The sequence below is a fragment of the Bombus vancouverensis genome, chromosome 4 (assembly GCF_051014615.1).
Source record: "Bombus vancouverensis nearcticus chromosome 4, iyBomVanc1_principal, whole genome shotgun sequence".
Lineage (NCBI taxonomy): Eukaryota > Metazoa > Arthropoda > Insecta > Hymenoptera > Apidae > Bombus > Bombus vancouverensis.
The window spans coordinates 1,439,040-1,457,683 of record NC_134914.1 but is presented as its reverse complement, the minus strand read 5'-3'; the positions used below and the strand labels follow the sequence as shown (position 1 = coordinate 1,457,683).

The window sequence follows — 18,644 nt, the reverse complement described above, 5'->3', positions numbered from 1 at the left end:
AAATCGGAGCTTAACCAAACGTTAAAATGAATATCAAATAGGTGATGTGACTATTACGAGAAAAATTGCTAACGGGACAAGAAAATTACCTAATGAACAAAGTGGAATAACAAACTACATGAACGAAGGAGAGTTTCGAGAATGCAAATTGTAAAAAGCGAGAGAAAATCTTGAAAAATCAAAATTCAGGTATCAACGTTCTTTGGAGAAAAAATTCTGCGCGGTACGATTTAGTGAATTTTCCACAAGAGGGGTGTGTACTTATCTCCATGGAAGTGGTACCGCCCCTAGAACGGGTGGACCAATCCCGTGATATAAACCAACCCCCGTTCTGCACGTAACTCGGAGCTTGATCGAGGGTGAACTCTCGAAAGGAGACTTCAGTTTTCTCGGTGTCGTCTATCGAGAACGATAAAGCGACTCTCTCGCAGTGAGATTCCAGGGTAAAAAGAACGCAAAGCTATACCTTTGTTAGTTTTGCCAAACAACCGACAACTTACAAAAGGATGGCAGGCCCGTATTTATCACCCTTAGGCCCTCAGGCTGACTTGCTCACCGAATATATGTTTGGAAGACGTCGTCAGGTCAGTGTACGTTTCTTTTTTGCTACTGTTTAGCCCCCCCCTTTTTTTATATATTTTCACATATTCGTGCTTGTATCATTAAAAGCAGCCAACTCCTGTTCGATAAGTATCCGTCGAATCTCCTTCTTCTCCCTTCTCCCTCGCAATTTGCTTTTGCTGTGTTCCTTCTTTCGTACACAATCTTCGCTGATGCATATTTTGTATAATTCTATCTTTTATTATTACCTAACGATACAATGCTTTATTCCTATAAAAACAATGTGTGATAGGAACATCGGCAAAAGTGCCGTTTAGCTCGTTTTAATTAGGTATCGCTTAATCGTTATGAAGCAGGTTTTCTTCATTTATTGGAAACCAGTGACTGAAAAATATTGTACACATATGTAGGTACAAGACAAAAATTTTGTCGTCAGATTCATATCCATATGTAAACAAATTCTGTCGTTATAAAAGAACCGTTTAATTCTTTTGCGTATTACTCGAGTAAGTAAAATATCGATTGATTGCGATTATGTTCCATTATGTTCTGCTTTACCATATAAATGAATCATCGATTTATTTCTTTACAAGATTATACCAACTTGGTACATTTGTTTTGGTAGTAATCTAATTGTAAGTTTTTACGCTCAAATATGTAAGATGAACTTTGTACTTAACTGAATGTTGTAAGATGTTTTTCCCATCGTTACGAACGATTTATTATCGCTGAAGAGAATTCCAGCGCTAACTAAAAGCAGGTGCATAATTGACAACTGACTAAAATCAAACTGCGCTGTATTTCGCTGCGATAGCTATCGGCTATTAACTATTCCTACATATATGTATATATATATATATATATAACCAAAAAAGTAGAGATAAACATACGTTCATTTATTTGTAACAGATGAGTATCTATGCATGAACCATTGTTATACCTAAAATCGTAGTTAAACAATGCGTAAAATTTATATAAAATTCTCTACTAACGCACTAATCTGCAAGCACAAGGGATGTAAAAATGAACCGAAAAAAACACGAAGGAACTACTCCTCTTCTGATTAATTCATATACCTATAGCTTTGTCAAACGTTACAAGTTACGTAAAAACGTAATAATATACTTCCCAAAATACATGTAATTTCTTCCATAAAAGATTCTCATTAAATATGAAAAATACTCTAAATGCCAAAAGCTTAACCATTATGCGATTACGTAACAACGATCAACCTCAAATTTATATACCTATATGTAATAAATTCTATAATATAAACAGTTATAAAAAAAGACTGAAAATTTTAAAAAGGTAATGAAAATATATATATTCGTCATTCATGTATGTATATACCTATCCTAGTACGCTAATGCTTGTAATCTGTATTTCTGAAATAAAAGAATTAATTGATTATTTTTATTCTTTTATCATTTATTATTTTTATTTTCCTGTCGATTAATTTTATGCTACAGTTCAAAATATTGTTTTGTTCTATAGCCTTCATGTATATTTTATTTATTTAAAAAACCTGTTGTTATCTCATCTTTTAATTGATTAGTTATGTGTGTGTGTGTGTGTGTGTGTATGTATAATATAGGTATAGATAGTATATACCTATATATAATATATGAACGCATGTATTAATCCATAGTAGATAAACAAAGAAATTAGTTGCAACAATGTGTAAACATATTACATGAATCAAAAAATCTACTAATATTTATCCAGTTTGAAACTTTGTATATTAAAAGTATGTATGCATATCATGAAGGTTTATTGGAATTTCATGATGTCGTACATTATTTGAATAACATATCGTTAGGTTTTAGATGACAGATTTTCGGAGGTACAGCCAACGTACCTACTGATATTTATACATATAGAAATCTAAAAGCACAGAAAAACGAGTGAAACTAAAAAAAAACAGTTGCTTGAAACGTAACAATATGAACAATCGGAACAAAGAAAATAATTCGATTGATTCTAAGGATATATGTACCTACTTACGATAGGTATATACTTAATATCAAACATTGAAATTTTCCTATATTTACATAAAGTATGTATTTTTCTGAATAGTAAAATGAAATAATTTGATGTAAAGAAATAAGAAAGTGAAATGAAATAAAACTCAACATAATTTAGTATAATCATGGTCCCGCTGTAATTAATCTCTCTAAATTAATTTTTAATATTTTTAGTATTTCCCATTCTTCATTTTTGTTTATTTTTTGTTTCATTTGACAGAAAAATCAATAGAAATAATTTTTATTATTTTCCAACGCCACTCATGTAGGTGTACTATGACAATGAGATCAACTATGTGACATAAGTTTAGGGACATAAAACGTAGTAGTAAATATTTTTATACGATCATTAATTATTGTTAATCATGTCTGAATAGAGACGCAATCGGACGACTTTCACTCCGCAACAGCTTCAAGAATTGGAGTCGCTGTTCCAGAAAACGCACTATCCTGACGTTTTCCTAAGAGAAGAAGTCGCTCTTAGGATTTCACTTTCAGAGGCTCGTGTTCAGGTTAATAAACATAAATACTTTTCCCTGTTAACCCATAAATAGGTATTCTTCTTTGTTTTCTTTTCTTAGTATCAAATTAACAGGAAAGTACTTTACTTTTAGAAAAATCGCCTTTTAGATGTTGCTTTATGCATAAATCCTTCTTTATACGAAACCGAATTACAATTTATTTAGACACCATGTAAATGTATGTAAGAGATTTTTATTTCTCTCTCCAATCGTTTCTAAATCTGGGATTGACATCGCCTAAAATTTTTTACTAGAATTATCCGAATAATGGAAAAAACGTTTAAAAAATAATTCGAAAACTATAGAGCTACTTGAATATTGATGTAACGTGTCTTCAAGTCTATTTGTAAAATATAATTTCCCACAGTTTGATTCTACCCATATTTAGCTCAAATTCTGTGTCAAAATTTTCTATTCACCCAACTACTATAATTTCTTTCGAATTTGTTGATGGATACAGAACCTTTGAAAAACCTCGTTTGCTACGGCCATTTTATTCTTCGCTATTTGACGGACTCAAGCTGCACTACGCGTTTAGAGCTTCAAAGAGGTAATATAATAAAACAGAATACTTTATACAGTTGAAAAAATCATCATTTTTGCGGGGGATATTTACAAGTACATGATTTTAGAATGTTTTATAATTAAATTATATTATTGTAACTAAATAACAAAAGTGCTTAGTTTTATACAAATTACAGAAGTAACGCTAATATTTCGTTACAATTTATAGCGAATATCGATCTACATTTTGTGGAGAATAATTTTTTGTAACCATCGATCTACACTCGAATAATTTGCTCCGTAAGGAGCATTAATGTTAATTTCCATGTGGGAAACATTTAAGCAAATAGTTAATAAGGAAATATTTGATTAGCGATAGAAAAATTGGTAATAGACTAAAATGATAGGCATTAAAATTTGTATTTATAATATGACAAGAAAACGTTGAAAAACCTATCTCTATAATCGATACGCGTGATTAGTAAAATAAAATCTGCAATATTATTTTACACGTCCATCTAAACACAGCTAAAATATCATAAAAAATTAAATACTGCTAAATTATTTAACTAATCTATTTGCCGCCTGTTTTTTTTACTATAAACCATAAAGTCTGTAGTATCTACATTTTACAAAAATAAATTCCTATCGGTACTTCATAATGCGTATGTAGCTACTTTTCAGCTGAAAATACTTATTTTATCTATGAAATAATAACGTGAATTATTTGCTATTTTAGGTTTGGTTTCAGAATCGGCGAGCAAAGTGGCGGAAACAAGCCCGATTGCAATTGTTGCAAGATGCATGGAGAATGCGATGTTTGGGATTAGGAAGTGCAGCACCCCTTCTTTTAAGGCCGCCACCTACAGCATCTTTGGAACGACCTGATGCTGCGACGCCACCACCCCCGCCTCCCCCACCTCCTCCGCCTCCGCCGCCTTCAGCCTCTGCTTCTACCAACGGACCACCTATAACTATAACGGCGAGCAACGCCGACAAAATACCTGACGCTTCGACTTTATCCGTTTGCAGAGATTACAGGATTCTTCCACCTCCTCACGGGTAATAAAATTACTTTCCTTAATCGCATTCTGTTTTTACTAATTCAAACGTGCAAATAGTAGAACAAGAATTTACGCAAAACGATATAACGCAGTCGTAAAATCAATGGACAGTGTTGAAATGTTGAGTATCGAAACGTATTATTTATTACATGGCGTAAACCCAAACTCTCTCTCTCCTAGCTGTTCTTCCCTACCTTTCGGAAGTAGCTATACGTTCTAATCCTAATACCTCACATATCTCTAGATTTAATGAAAGATCATAACTCACATCAGAATATTAATTTACATATAACTTTTGCAGCCCAAAATTTAAATGTTTCTAAGAAATGGATGTACTACTGAATGCGGTTACATCAATGGATAGCCTTCTTAAAACTTTAATTTACAACTGCGCTATGCCATTTTTAACTAGTATCTAAGTATACATTAGTAGATACTTAATATCTAAGTATACATAGGCGTGTTTTAAATTAGACTTTTGATTGATTAACTTCTACATTTAATTTTCCTGATATTCGACAGAGTATGTGAATATGCCGTATCCTCGCGTATTTTTGACATTTATGTTTCGATTCAAATGAAAAAATTCGCACACATACGCGTCTGTCGTAGCAAAACCATCGATCTTATATAATATAAAGAAATAGTACTATTCGAAATTCGAAGTTAATAAAGGATTAAGAGGAAAGTTCTTAATTCATTAATTGTACGTTATTTCAGCTTTTGAATTATTTAAACTTTTCTAACAATAGCTACTTTATGTAAAGGATATAGTAATTAATAATGTTACATAAAAGTATTTCATGTTACTACATACTGAAAAAGTTACAAAAAAGATCGGTCATCTTGTACTGAGTTTTTTAAAATAATCTTTAGAATGCAAACATAAAATTTCGATTAATCAAGCTTCCAGTTTAACACGCGATATAAATTTTTATCTTAGATATTTAAAAATTCATCGATACGAGGAAGTTGACGCTTCTTTCTAATAATCAAATCTATTGTAATATAATGTAATCTAATTAAATTTGTAAAGTTGAAACAAATAAGAAACAAACGATATTTATTGACGCGTAATTTTTTAATTATATACTTAGTGTTTCTATGACATATGATAAATTGGAGAAAAATTTTCATTAACTTCGATGAAACGGATATTTTGTTCCATAAGAAAATGAAACATTTCATTTATTGAAATTACGTAAAAATATGTACAAGATAAAGAAGAATACAAGAAAATAAGAATAAGGGATATTCTTCTAAATACTATATACATACATAAGTACATAGTAGCAATTAACGCTAGTAGATATGAAGTGTGTACTTAGTATCTACAATATAAAAAATATGCATAAGTATAAAAATTCCTAGTAGGTACACATAATTTACGAGATTAGATGTATCTATGTCCATACATTCAGATATTGAATTGATTGAATTATTGAGTTCATTATAACTGTAACATATCTATGCAATATACCTGTTTATGTAAATGCGGAAAGACACTTTATTTTTATAACCAGGTGCACTAGCTTACGACTTTTTACATATTAATATTATTTATATATGTGTGATAATATGTATTTTGCACTTTTATCCCTAAAATTTCGTTCTCATGGAAAGGACAACTATTACATTTCAGATATTCTCTGACCTGTGAAAAGTCTCCAGAAAGAATGAAATGTGGTTGTGGTTCTCCACCAAGAATATGCGGCAGTCCAGTAGAAAGAGACATCAATTTAACCGCTAGAGATAGGCCTCAAGAGGCTGAGATGGATCTCACCGTGAAGGGTCCACCCAGGCACACACCAACCGCTACTTTATTCCATCAGCTACCCCAACAAGAACTCAGTCCATCGCAAAATGTCGATGAACCTTTGGACGTTACGCTTAATGCTAACAAAAACAATTAATTGTTTCTTGTTACGTTAGCTTTATATAATTCAGTTTCTCACTCGCGACTTACTTATTATTTCTTCACTTTTTCACTCGAAAGAATCAAATATCTACAATGGACAAATCAGCTGTTGAAAAATCTTTGTTCTAAAGGTACGTCGTTAAAATTTCAAATAAAAATGCTACTTACAATTATATTAAAGTACTCGAGTAGTTAGTTTAAAATTGAATATTTCTCCATAAATAACTTTCACTTTATATTTGTAACATTATTATTTTTCGATCTTGACAATGTTACAAGTGCTTCGTTAGACACAGTATTTTAGGTAATCTCACTAAAAATCCTTATATATTCTACATTCTCTTCTTGCTCAATATTTTACAAAATTACGAAATATCTCAATCATTATTTATTGTATGTTGCATAATTTTTATTATCTCATATGTTTTTATTGAGATAAGAAAATATAATTTATTTTCTTTTCTATATAACTAGAGATGTACATATAATATGTGTATGTATTCTTCATTGTCGTTACCAAATTATATTCATTGATATAATGTATTATTAAGAATGATAATTGATTATATAAAACTATTTATTTATTTTACTATTTATTTTATTGTTATAGTCAAAACGTTTCTTTCTTTTTAAAAAATACGTGAGAAGTAATGGATTTTGTAAAAGTTATGTGGTTTTAGAAGCACATGGTAATGAACAAACCTTTTTCTATAAAACAAGCATTCTAAAAATACATTAACCATTTAAGCGATTATGTCGCATGCGTTAAAACTGAACTCAATTCGCATTCATAAAAAGAATGACGAACATAACCGGTTTATAAAAATTTATGTGGAGTACGTTGTGCTATGAGATCGTTCTGCGTTGGTACCTTCCAATGTCTTATCACACTAATTGTCTTCTTTAAACTTATTTTTTCCTGTTCAATAGTAAATTCAGCCCTCAAGATACTGTATTGATTATAATGGACATACATACGTATACGCTAGTGGAAGAAAATTCGTGCCACTGTGAAGTACATTCTACACTTTCAGCGATGAACCACACTATAACGTTCGCGGGGTTAACGTCAGTTTTATTTTTTACAATTACATATGTAGTTATTACCACCTAGTCATAATTTTATTTTGTTATTAATAAAAATTACCTACTAAAATAAATTCTATGTTTATTTACATTTTACTGTTAATGATGTAATGTTCTTAATACATTTTAAATCGTATGACAAATACGACCTGAAATTACAGGCATACACAGGAAACACTTTTTTAAAATTCTAAAAATAAAATAGTGACCTTGTAAGGGTTACATATATTTACAATATTATTACTATATTTACATTACATATATGTTACATATATTATTTCATGCAAACATTAAATGATTTTTACGTTCGTATGATATATATAATATATTACATTTTTTAATTGTTACCGTCTATTAATTCGACTGTTAATAAAAGACTAATGTAATAATAATTATAAAACGATAATTATACTTTTACGTCAATTCAGTTTTATCCATATTGTAGATATTATGAAGTTGAAAGTGCTGCTCAAGTATAATAATAAATGTAGCATGAAATAATTGACTGTCGTTTTATCAGTATCTCACTTTTCGCTGTGAATGCATACTATGGATACGTGATGAATGGAATGATGATTTTCAAACCGCTTCAATCATCCTGTGCTCGTGTGAATGTTGGATATGAATTCTATTTCTTCATGTAATTGTGCCTGCTTTGTTCCGAAGCACTAGATTAATCACAGAACCGTTCCCTAATCATTTCTTGCTCCGAAAACCATTAACGTACAAACGATTGTCTCATTATTTATTCTGTGTTCTACTGACCTTTCTACCTTGTTATATAACATGTATTATATTGTCTCAATCGTATTTTGTTAGTAAATTATTTGAGCTTATTTTTATTATCTCACCGCTTTCGTTCCGCTTTCATATTACTCCTTGAAAAACTCTATTATTTCTGATGACGTAGGATAGCTTTCGTCAGACCGATTCTTCAATTATCATGATGCACTTTAAGTATCATTTTGAACTTATAAAATAGATCAAAGTGTTTTTTAGTAATTTTAATAAAGAATTAAATAAATCAAAATGTTTCTCCTTATTATATATTATGTAATTAAATTTCAACATTCTGAAATTCTTCTCATACTTGTTTAATTTTATGGATTATAGTTTATATACTTTTTATGCAGTAATAAGTCTCAAAGCACTATTCTCTAATGGTCTAACGATATCCACATGTTATTAGAGAGAGCAATGTCTACATTCTGATATGTTTGTCTTCTATATATGATTTTTCATTGACTAAAGCTGTAAAATATTTGCCTTTTTTACAAAACCTCTATATTTTCCTTAGCTAAATGGTAATTTTTTATTTGTTAAAATTTTTTGCCACTGATGAGAGCATAAGTGTATATTGCTTTTTTATAAGAAATTATTGATTTATTACTTGTAAACATCAATCACACAAAAGACTTAAGAAAAGTAAATACGTAAAATGGTGAGAACAAAAAAGTGTAAAATTAATACTAATATTGGTACTTATGCATATGTATGAATACCTTTCACCTTTTACTATGTTAGTAACAATCATCAATTCTGAGATAATATACACTATATTTATTCGTTGCATGTGTTAATTATTCTTCACTTATTTTTCATTCATTTTTCATTATATTTTATGGTGTTTCTTTTGCTTTAACTTTCAAATTTTCTTCCATTTCCCATTGTTTGTCTTACACATTGGATATTTTAACAGTGTATATAGCAGGATATATAGAGAAAGAAAGCAAAAAATTTAAAGGATAGATTTGTTTCTATGGATATCCTTGATCTTTATTAAATTCTATCCTTATTTTAAAGTAACCTCTCAGGAATCATTTAGTTGTAAATTAGTTTATAGTTAATCGATTAAGCCTTTAATATCTGCTTAATTTCTTCCGCGTTCTTCTTATTTTCAACCTTTTTGTTTCATACAAGTGCGAAGTTAGATGAATATTATATTGTATTATGTAACTACCATTTCTCATAATTTGTGTATTTTCTATGATTCTTCTTACAAAATGCAGCAATATTTATTGTTTAATCTTATTGAACATTTATTCTTCTCTATGACTTGTACGAGGTAAGCTGCTGGTATGTATCATCGTTTGAGAATCTTACATCACATACAGTACTCTTCGTTATATTTTCTCCTTGTGATTATATTAAACTATTGTTATACAGAAACTTTTGAGACATTTTAGAGACATTTCATGATAAACATTTTTTTATGAGTCAGAAGTGCCTGTAAGGTTTGAAGGTAAAACTATTTCTTTTTTGTTTTCCTTTAGGTATATTTTTTTAGACAGATGTATAGTCAACTCCAAGACGGATACATAAACTTATAGTATTTAGTATCCCAAGGTTATTCAAGCTCGTTGTTACATAAATTCAAAAAAATAACATTAAGTACAATCGCTGTGTACAAGTATTGGGTCGCCCAGAAAGTTCGTTCCGATTTACATTTCAATTCGATATACATTTATTGAATTATATAGGTGTCATTTTGTTCCACCACCTTTCCCCATCTTTCACGCAACTTGAATATTCCATCCTTCCAGAATCTCTTAGGTTTTTCGGCGAAAAACTTTTCAATATGATCTTTCATGTCGACCAAATTCCTCAAAGATCGGAACGAACTTTCCTGGTGATCCAATACAAATATTTTCCTGATCTTCCTGATCTTTCCCTACATAAGACAATATCTAAAAAATAAAACAATTAAATATTATAATAACTTATTTTATTCACACATAGTTTTTAAACCCACTTTTAATATTTTCAATACAAAAAGATATAAATATGAACAAGTAGTATTAAAAACTAATGATAGTATATTGAAACAGGTAATAATGAGTTGATAATAACTCATATGATATACATACAGAAACATTTCTTTATTATATATCTCATAATATAGAAGGAAATTTAATTCTAGTATCTTTATATAAAATTAATAAAGCAAACAAAACAAATGATACATTTAAGGCAGTGAATTTAATATTAATGAATAAATATTAATCTTTGTTTTAGTATGAAATTATTATATATTAATATTTCTTTAAAATTAGTAATAAAAATATTAATTAAATAACATGTACCATTAATTTATGATAGTAAAATATTATATAACGTAATGTTGGAAGAAGGAAGCTAATTTTAGCATGTAGTAGGCCTTCAGGAAACATTAACACACTTTTTAAATTCTCAGAATTACTTTTTTTATGGTAAAAATTATTAGGCCTATTGACTATATTGAAGTGTCTCGATATTAATATAATATTCAGTCTTATGTTGCCTTTCTACTATTTTTCTCATCAATATTTTATTTCTCATAAACGTATGCAAAAGCTTCTGAAAGTAATGAATATGTTAAAATAAATTTAATGTCAGTATCATAACAAAATAAAAATGACAATAAAATTTATATGTCTTACTTTGAAAAATCGCTACTTTTTTCTATAATATGTTCAAATTCAGCAAAGCTAAGTGCACCATCATCATCCAAATCTGCTTCATCAAGTATATATTGGAGAACCTGTTGCATATCTGTCTCGTTTAATCTTTGTGGAGCAGTAAGTCTATCTACAACTTGTCTTAAATCTCCAATACCAAGCATATCATCTCCATCAAAATCTGTATACAATATAATTCAATCAATAGATTAAATTTATAAAGAAACTGACAAATAAGATTTAAATATTACCAAATATTCTGAAAGCATGTTCTGCTTTTACAGCTTTTGGAGCTGCGTCACTAAAAACAGACATCATGTCTAAAAAATCTTCAAACGTACAATCTCCATCTTGACTAGAACTAAAAACTTTACAAATCCGGTCTCCGAAAGGATTTGCTCTTAATTCAGGATATTGTAAGATTTTAGACATTGGAAGTTTTGCATTTCTATTATGACCAACCTTCTCTGGAGCAAGTGCTTTAAACTTTTGATGTGCACTGTCATACAAAATCAAAATTTCACACATGAATTAGTGACTTTCAATATATAGACTGTTAGTTTAAATACAGAAATATGAAAAGTTGCTAATAATACATAATAATACATAAGAGTATAAGAACTGTTCTTAATTCTATGATCATAATAACTATATAGGAATAACCACAATCATAAAATTATTGATATTTTATTGCATGTTCTGTATGTACGTGTCTATGATACAATTAATAAAATATTGAACATTAATGGTTCTTAGATATAATAAATACAAATGTTGTATGCCTGAGGGTAAAATATTTTTACAAAATAATCAGAATAACAAAAAATATTTGTATTTGAAATACATATAAAATACCACATTAAAAGAGATCTATTCTTCATTTTGAAACATATATGTAAAATACAAAAGTAAATCTGTTTTCCATTTTTCATAAATACATTCAAATACGTTACATCGAAAGATTAAAAATCTAAAGTAATATCTATATTATTATTGTAAAAAACAGAATATAAATAGCTATGCATCTTCCTTTTTCTCATATTAAATAAACCAATGTGTTAGAATAATCATTGTATATTCCTAACTATTACAAGAAGCTATTAAATAGATATTATTTAAATTATTTAAGTATACTTACTGCAGAACTTCTTTTTTCGTAAAATATGTCAAATCCTATAATATAAGATAAGATTAAATAATTAAACAAAATTTATGGATATTGAATTATTAAGAAGAACCAAATACCTGGTAATCTTGTAACTCTTCTTCAGAAAATTGACTTTTACCTACTCCCATCTTTCATGGAACTCAACAAATTAATTTACTATCCTCTACACAATTACTAATCAATAATATTTATTTTTTCAAAGCATTAGATTTATGATTTCCTATATTAATGTTATGCTTGTCTTTAGCGCCTCAAACGATCGATAAATTTCTTTTATCTAAAGAGAATACTATTCATCTGCAGATAATACAAGATGATATCCACAATGAATAAATATACTGTTTTTTAAATAAATATCGATTAATATCGTATAACAGGAATCTGAACATATCAATTTCGTTACTACAAATTGGTTTATGTGAAAGATATGAAAATTATTATTTAAATTTAAGATAGTTCATGTATATTCATTTACATATACACACTGATATTTTAGATATAAGTCAATACATCTTAAGATTGTATTCAAATCATATTGAAATTTCTATACATTGTTATGTATAATATAGTATCTATAATTACGTAAAAATAGTTTACTTATTCAATTGTAACAAATATATACATTTTTTAATACAGTTACAATTAATATGAGAGCCTTATTTGAAAGATTTTTACATTGAACAATTCAAATTATTCGAATATTTAAAATTTGTCTGTTTTAATCGTCCTTTGCTTATTTCGGTCTGATTGGTTCCAATATAGGGACCTGTGTCATACTTGTGTGTTGGTTTGTAGTTACGTTGGAATAGTTACAGTTGGTTATACACAATGGCAAGTTGGATTTGCGCCATTTGTCAAAGTTCATTATAATTTCTGTGCAATTTGTGTTTTTTTTTGTTTCTATTTTCTGTATTATATGATGTAAACACTAATCGTCAAATCTTTCCTTATAACTTGTACAACTTAAAATACTTCGTGCCAAAGTTATTTCTAAATTATATAAAGTGCAGTGACATAAATATTGAATAAAATAAAAGAAGGTTAAGAATCGGTTTATTGTAACATTGTAACCTATATAATTTGCTTTTTCTTCGGTTAGTTATTAGTGGACCTAATTTGTTCTATTTAATTACACTAAGTTCAATTATTATAGTTCTATTCATTTCTATTTGTATTGCAGTCTGAATTAACAGCCAGTTTGTAAGAAGACATTGTGACATGGTTCAACAATATCAATCACCTGTTCGGGTGTATAAGCATCCTTTTCCGCTCGTAATGATGGTGCGTTTGTTGTATATTTTTTTATTTCATTATCATTATTTATAGCAACCTATATTACTTTTTAACTTACTGAATTACATTTAGTTCACGCTATATCATGTATATGATGTGTATATTATGTACATATTAGGTGTAGTAAGGATTATATTACGTGTGTACATATGCAAATTAATAAAATGAACTATACATAATTTCAAAATTTGGAATTAGAAAACATGAATGCGTTATGTCGTATGAAGTTTGTTAATAATTTATAGTTTGTGTGGATTAAAATGTTATATTACCGCTGTATATAGTTACTTACAAAACTGAACATATACACAATATAGAAATCTGTATGGTTTAAATAACATGACAAATAAAGAGATCTTTTTGTAAATAAAATTGGTTGTAGGCATATGTTAGTAATTAATCATTCAATAAAAGCATAAGAATTATATTAATATAATTTTATTCACTGAAATAATCAAGATATAAAAATAGTATTTGCTACTACATAGCCTCATAATGCTATAAAATTCTTTGTGCGTATGATTGTGAGACCTGTATAAATAGACCTTTTTTAAATAATTATTTGATCTTGTGTAAATTGAATATATTAATTTTAACATTATTGAGAAATATTACATTATTCTATAAATTTTGGTTACAAATCTTTTTGCAATTCCCAACAGTTTGTTCTATTTGTTATAGAAATGTATGGTTCCTTTTATGCTGTCCTATTACTATAAGCGTCATTTTGTAGTATCTAAAACAGTTTCCATTGAAATAATTTCCTTACTTTTCAATAGCATATCAATTGTTAATGTTTTTCATTTTAGAAGTAATTTTAATTTACCTGATTATATATTCTCCATTCGTTTTAGTTATAACATTTTTCTTTCCTTGTTGAGTCTTATTGTACAATGTCTAATTGTATCTATAAATATAATATATGTATTTCTTATCTTTCGTATAGTAGTGTAAGCTCTATTTATTATGTCTTACAGATTTGCGCTGAAAGTATAATTTTATCATTAATTTTCATGTTGAAATGTTAGTCTCTGGTTTGTTTAAAGCCATAATGCAAACTTTTATTAATACGTAAACAAACAGAAATGATTATTGAACATAACATAGCGTAAGTTAAATATATATTTTGGTGCTTTAGAAAATGCAGTTTTTAAGTAACTCTATCTATATAACAATCAATTCAATTTTTGGCAATAAAATGTACATATCATTTTATTTTAATGAATAAGATCATATTAATATAGCTGTATATAGTATTAGGTTATCCCAAAAACTCAAGGTTGTCCCAATAGAACAAACTGGTTCATACCTAATTCAGTAAAATAATATAAACAAAAAATGTTGTGCTTCTATTATTTCCTTGTATTTTCTTGTAAAACAAAAGAAACTTTTGGGACTACCTAATAATTAATACCTTGAAGATATTAAAGATGTAGTTGATTCATTCATGCTATATAGTATTTCTATTATAAATTATTTACTATTTACATTATGCTAAAAATGCATGTTAAAATACAACTTATTTTGAAATAATTACATTGTTTTAATAAAAAAGAATTTCAGACGAGCATGAACAAAATAATTGATTTTATTTCATTTATATATGTTTAATAGTGTTGATATAAAGATCTTTATAAATGCCTATTAACTAGTAAATTAAATTTATTTTGAAGAATAGGTAATTCTATTTTAATGTAATTTTTAAATTACAAATATTTTGTAATGCACATTTATAAAAATGTTACAAATAATTAAATTAAAATAATTTGTAATGCACATTTATAATACATTGCATTTAATAGCATACACACATATGTAGTATATAGTGCTCTATATTCATCATCATCCTAGGTTAAAACCGAACTTATATTTTTAATTTTATAGTATATTAGGCTGCATGGAAGAATTTATGTGCATCTACTATAATGCCTTTCATTATAGAAACGATGTATATTCTATTCAAATTATTTATTTATTTATAGCACGGTTTACACATGTGATAACATTATTATTAATGTCGTTATAACATAAATGTATTTTATATATTTTTCACACATTTTAGTTTGCCTTTATTGTCTGTTTTGTGATATAAATAATATTTTCCCTTCTTTCTAACTGCTGAAACATCTAATTCTTATATTGATACAATATATTATTATATTATATATTATAGTTATCTGGTACAGTAACCTCTATATATTTAAATATACATACTATGGATATATTTCAATATTGTATTATATTATTATATTATAGTTATATTGATACAATAACCTTTATCAATAGTGCATATATTTAAATATACATATCATGGATGTATTCCAATATAATTGAATGTATTTAGCTACATTATAGATATTATTTTCCTAATAAGAATATGTAACCTTCAGTTTTGATATATCCAAAATGTTTGTGATAATTTATAATTAGTATTATATATATCGTTGTGCAATTCAACACCATCTTGTCAAATATTATAACAGGTTTAGTATATCATATTTGAGAATTGTTGGTTAGTAAATATATTTGACTATTAGTTGCCATCATGGAATATAATAATTGAATAGTAGTATTACCAACAGAGGTGTGCAAGAACCCGAAAATATCGGGTCGGATCAGGTCGAGAAATTTTTTCGGGATTGGATCCGGCCCCGAAAGTATCGTGAGACTCGAGACAGTCTCGAGAACCCGGACGATATTTCTAACGACTAGCTATATAGTGCTTGCCCATTCTATAATAAAGCTAGTTGCAAAACATTGTTTGAAAACGTTGTTTTCGAAATTGTCGGGAATTCCAATATTTTCGAGTCTCGAAATACTTTCGGGAACCGACCCGATCTCTGCTCGACCTGTTTCGAACATCGGGTACCCGCACATCTTTACTTAATGAGTGCTGGACGTAGAATTTTCAATTTTTCGTGCATTTCTTCGATATACTGGTAGTATATTTCAGCTGTGATAGTCTCTTTTAAAATGAGTCGTGAAGTACTCCAGTTATATTCCACTAATTGTTAACAATATCTTCCGAGGATAAAGTGACAAGGTTTCGAAGCATGAACAGTCAACTGATCTTTATCGAATCACTGCGAAGATCTCTTTCGATTATCGTAAAGAACTTACTTTTCAATGTTGATAGTAATGCGATTAAAAAATGGCTCTCAATTACATGTGATTAATAACGACGAGTACACATTCAATCACTGCAGCCCATATCTTGACATTTTTTCACATGACGCGACACGGCGTCTCGTTGGTACGAGACACGAACGGCTCGCAGTGTATCGGACATAATTTTTCGACATCTACTTTAAACGGATTCATTGAAAGTAAGTTATTCTTCACAAATTTTCGTTTCGTTCTGAGGTTCAAGGTCAACTGAAGGTCACCTTATTGTAGGTAGTTGAATACGTCCTCTTAGCGGCTGCAACGAAATGTAAAAAATATATAAGATAACTGTTAAAAAACTCAAGATCAGCTTGATTTCTTAGATACTATAAGGCATCAACAAAACACAATGTATTCATCTGATCAAAATTCTTAAATACAATAAATTTCACTTCAAACATTTTTTGATAAAATCAGTAGATAACACAAGTTATTTCGAACGATAGTTTTTACTGACCCTGTGTACATATATACTATATATGTTTATATTATAAATATGTACATGACATTACTAAGTAATAGAATGTGATATAGAAATAAAATGATCTTGTAAATCTTAAGGACGTGAGATATTGAATGCGAAACAGTTGAGTAATAAGTAATAAGTTTAAACTTCTTAAAATATCTATAAATATTACAAAATTAAATATCTCAAATACATATAAGTACTATCGACTTGTATTTGGTGTTTATGAAAATTTTTTCCTTTTATATTTTTAAGCGAATTCTATTAATCTATTATATTATTTCTATCAACAGTTTAAAATTTTTTATTTAATTCTGAAAATCGAATCGATACAGTGCATTAATATCATATTGGCGAGACATTTTATATGTGTAACTCGTAATTAACCAAAATTCGAATATTAAAAATTCGTCGAAAAAAGAGAAATGTCATTTACATATCTTGCATATTTTAGAATTTCTTCAGTTTAAATATTCACATTTATATATGCACATGCATTCTTGTATTTACTTCATTTTCAGTTTAATTTTTAAACGAATGCTATAGAGTGCATCTGTTATTTTCAAGAATAATACGTTTACGGGTACACATCATAAAAAAAGTAAGGATATTTCTAATAATTTTGCAATATTCCTTGTTTTGGTACGTCACACATACAGTTTCAGGTGTTTAATTTAGAGCTAATTAATCCTTCAAAGACAGTAACAAAAAGTAGAATACCATTTAAATTGCATTTCACTATATCTCATTTACTCTCATTGATTCTCACTCTCATCATCAATTCAGATCCAAGAAAGCAAGCGGCAAGTAAGAGCAGACAATTCCTGACGTACCTGATACCTCCCTCGTTAACTGTCGTGGTGCGAGCTTGCAAGCTCCTGAGGCTGCGACAGCTATGTTAGGCATCAACGAACAGTGGACATATCTCAGTAAGCAAATCAGAATATGAAACTGTCACAAACAATGCATGAAAAATTTGAAAATTGTTATACAATTACCTTCGTAAATGAGCTTCTGGTGAACGGTATTTTGTACTTCAAATTATTGACATTGATAATAGTGTTATATCAAACTTATAATTATCATATTCTCTCATATGCTGTGTGCAAAGATACAGGATGGAATGTCTATATAAAGAGAGATTACGGACATAAAAGATAAATATTGAAACTGAAGTATTTTTATGTACTAAGATGTCAAAAAAATAGTTAAAATTTTTAAAAATCCAATTTGGAAATTTTGTAAACATAAACGAAGATTATTTTTAAAAAATGTAAAACAGTGAGGATAAACATATTTATTGTTCGTTTCTAAAGCGATACATAATCTTGAATTTAGAAATGAAATTTTGCCTTGTAAGAATAGTGGTGTGAAATACTTTCTGCATTCACAAGTTAATTAGGTAATTATTTAAAAAAATGGAGCCCCAATTCTAGT

The 18,644-nt window shown here is 28.4% G+C and overlaps 3 protein-coding genes and 1 long non-coding RNA gene across 5 annotated transcripts in view; 2 read left to right on the top strand and 2 right to left on the bottom strand.

Annotated features, from left to right (window-relative positions):
• The first annotated feature begins 415 nt into the window (after positions 1-415).
• On the top strand, positions 416-7,752 carry LOC117161397 (uncharacterized). Its single transcript, XM_033342885.2, has 4 exons — positions 416-584; positions 2,963-3,097; positions 4,350-4,672; positions 6,317-7,752. The coding sequence occupies exons 1-4, from the start codon at positions 507-509 to the stop codon at positions 6,585-6,587; spliced, it is 807 nt and encodes a 268-aa protein (XP_033198776.1). The 5' UTR covers positions 416-506; the 3' UTR covers positions 6,588-7,752.
• A 2,634-nt stretch (positions 7,753-10,386) lies between these two features.
• On the bottom strand, positions 10,387-12,998 carry LOC117161411 (calcium and integrin-binding protein 1). 2 transcript variants are annotated; one of them, XM_076617977.1, is made up of 5 exons: positions 12,361-12,998; positions 12,254-12,288; positions 11,367-11,614; positions 11,098-11,296; positions 10,387-11,011 (listed from the first exon to the last, which is right to left on the bottom strand). In XM_076617977.1, exons 1-5 carry the CDS (start codon positions 12,409-12,411, stop codon positions 10,993-10,995), a joined length of 552 nt encoding a protein of 183 aa, XP_076474092.1. In that variant the 5' UTR covers positions 12,412-12,998; the 3' UTR covers positions 10,387-10,992. The 2 variants fall into 2 exon arrangements, with proteins under 2 accessions (XP_076474092.1, XP_033198819.1); XM_033342928.2 differs by having other exon boundaries at positions 10,387-11,014; positions 12,361-12,775.
• Positions 12,999-13,194: 196 nt separating this feature from the next.
• The window catches only part of retm (real-time), a 50,881-nt gene continuing 45,431 nt past the window's right edge, over positions 13,195-18,644 (top strand). Inside the window, exons 1-2 of the mRNA XM_033342922.2 lie at positions 13,195-13,377; positions 13,464-13,564. Of these exons, the coding sequence (XP_033198813.1) occupies positions 13,502-13,564 (63 nt within the window). The 5' untranslated portion in view covers positions 13,195-13,377; positions 13,464-13,501. The remainder of the gene's footprint in view (positions 13,378-13,463; positions 13,565-18,644) is intronic.
• On the bottom strand, positions 13,961-16,985 carry LOC143302593 (uncharacterized). Its single transcript, XR_013058214.1, has 3 exons — positions 16,153-16,985; positions 14,403-14,560; positions 13,961-14,312 (listed from the first exon to the last, which is right to left on the bottom strand). It is a non-coding gene; the product is annotated as an uncharacterized LOC143302593 (long non-coding RNA).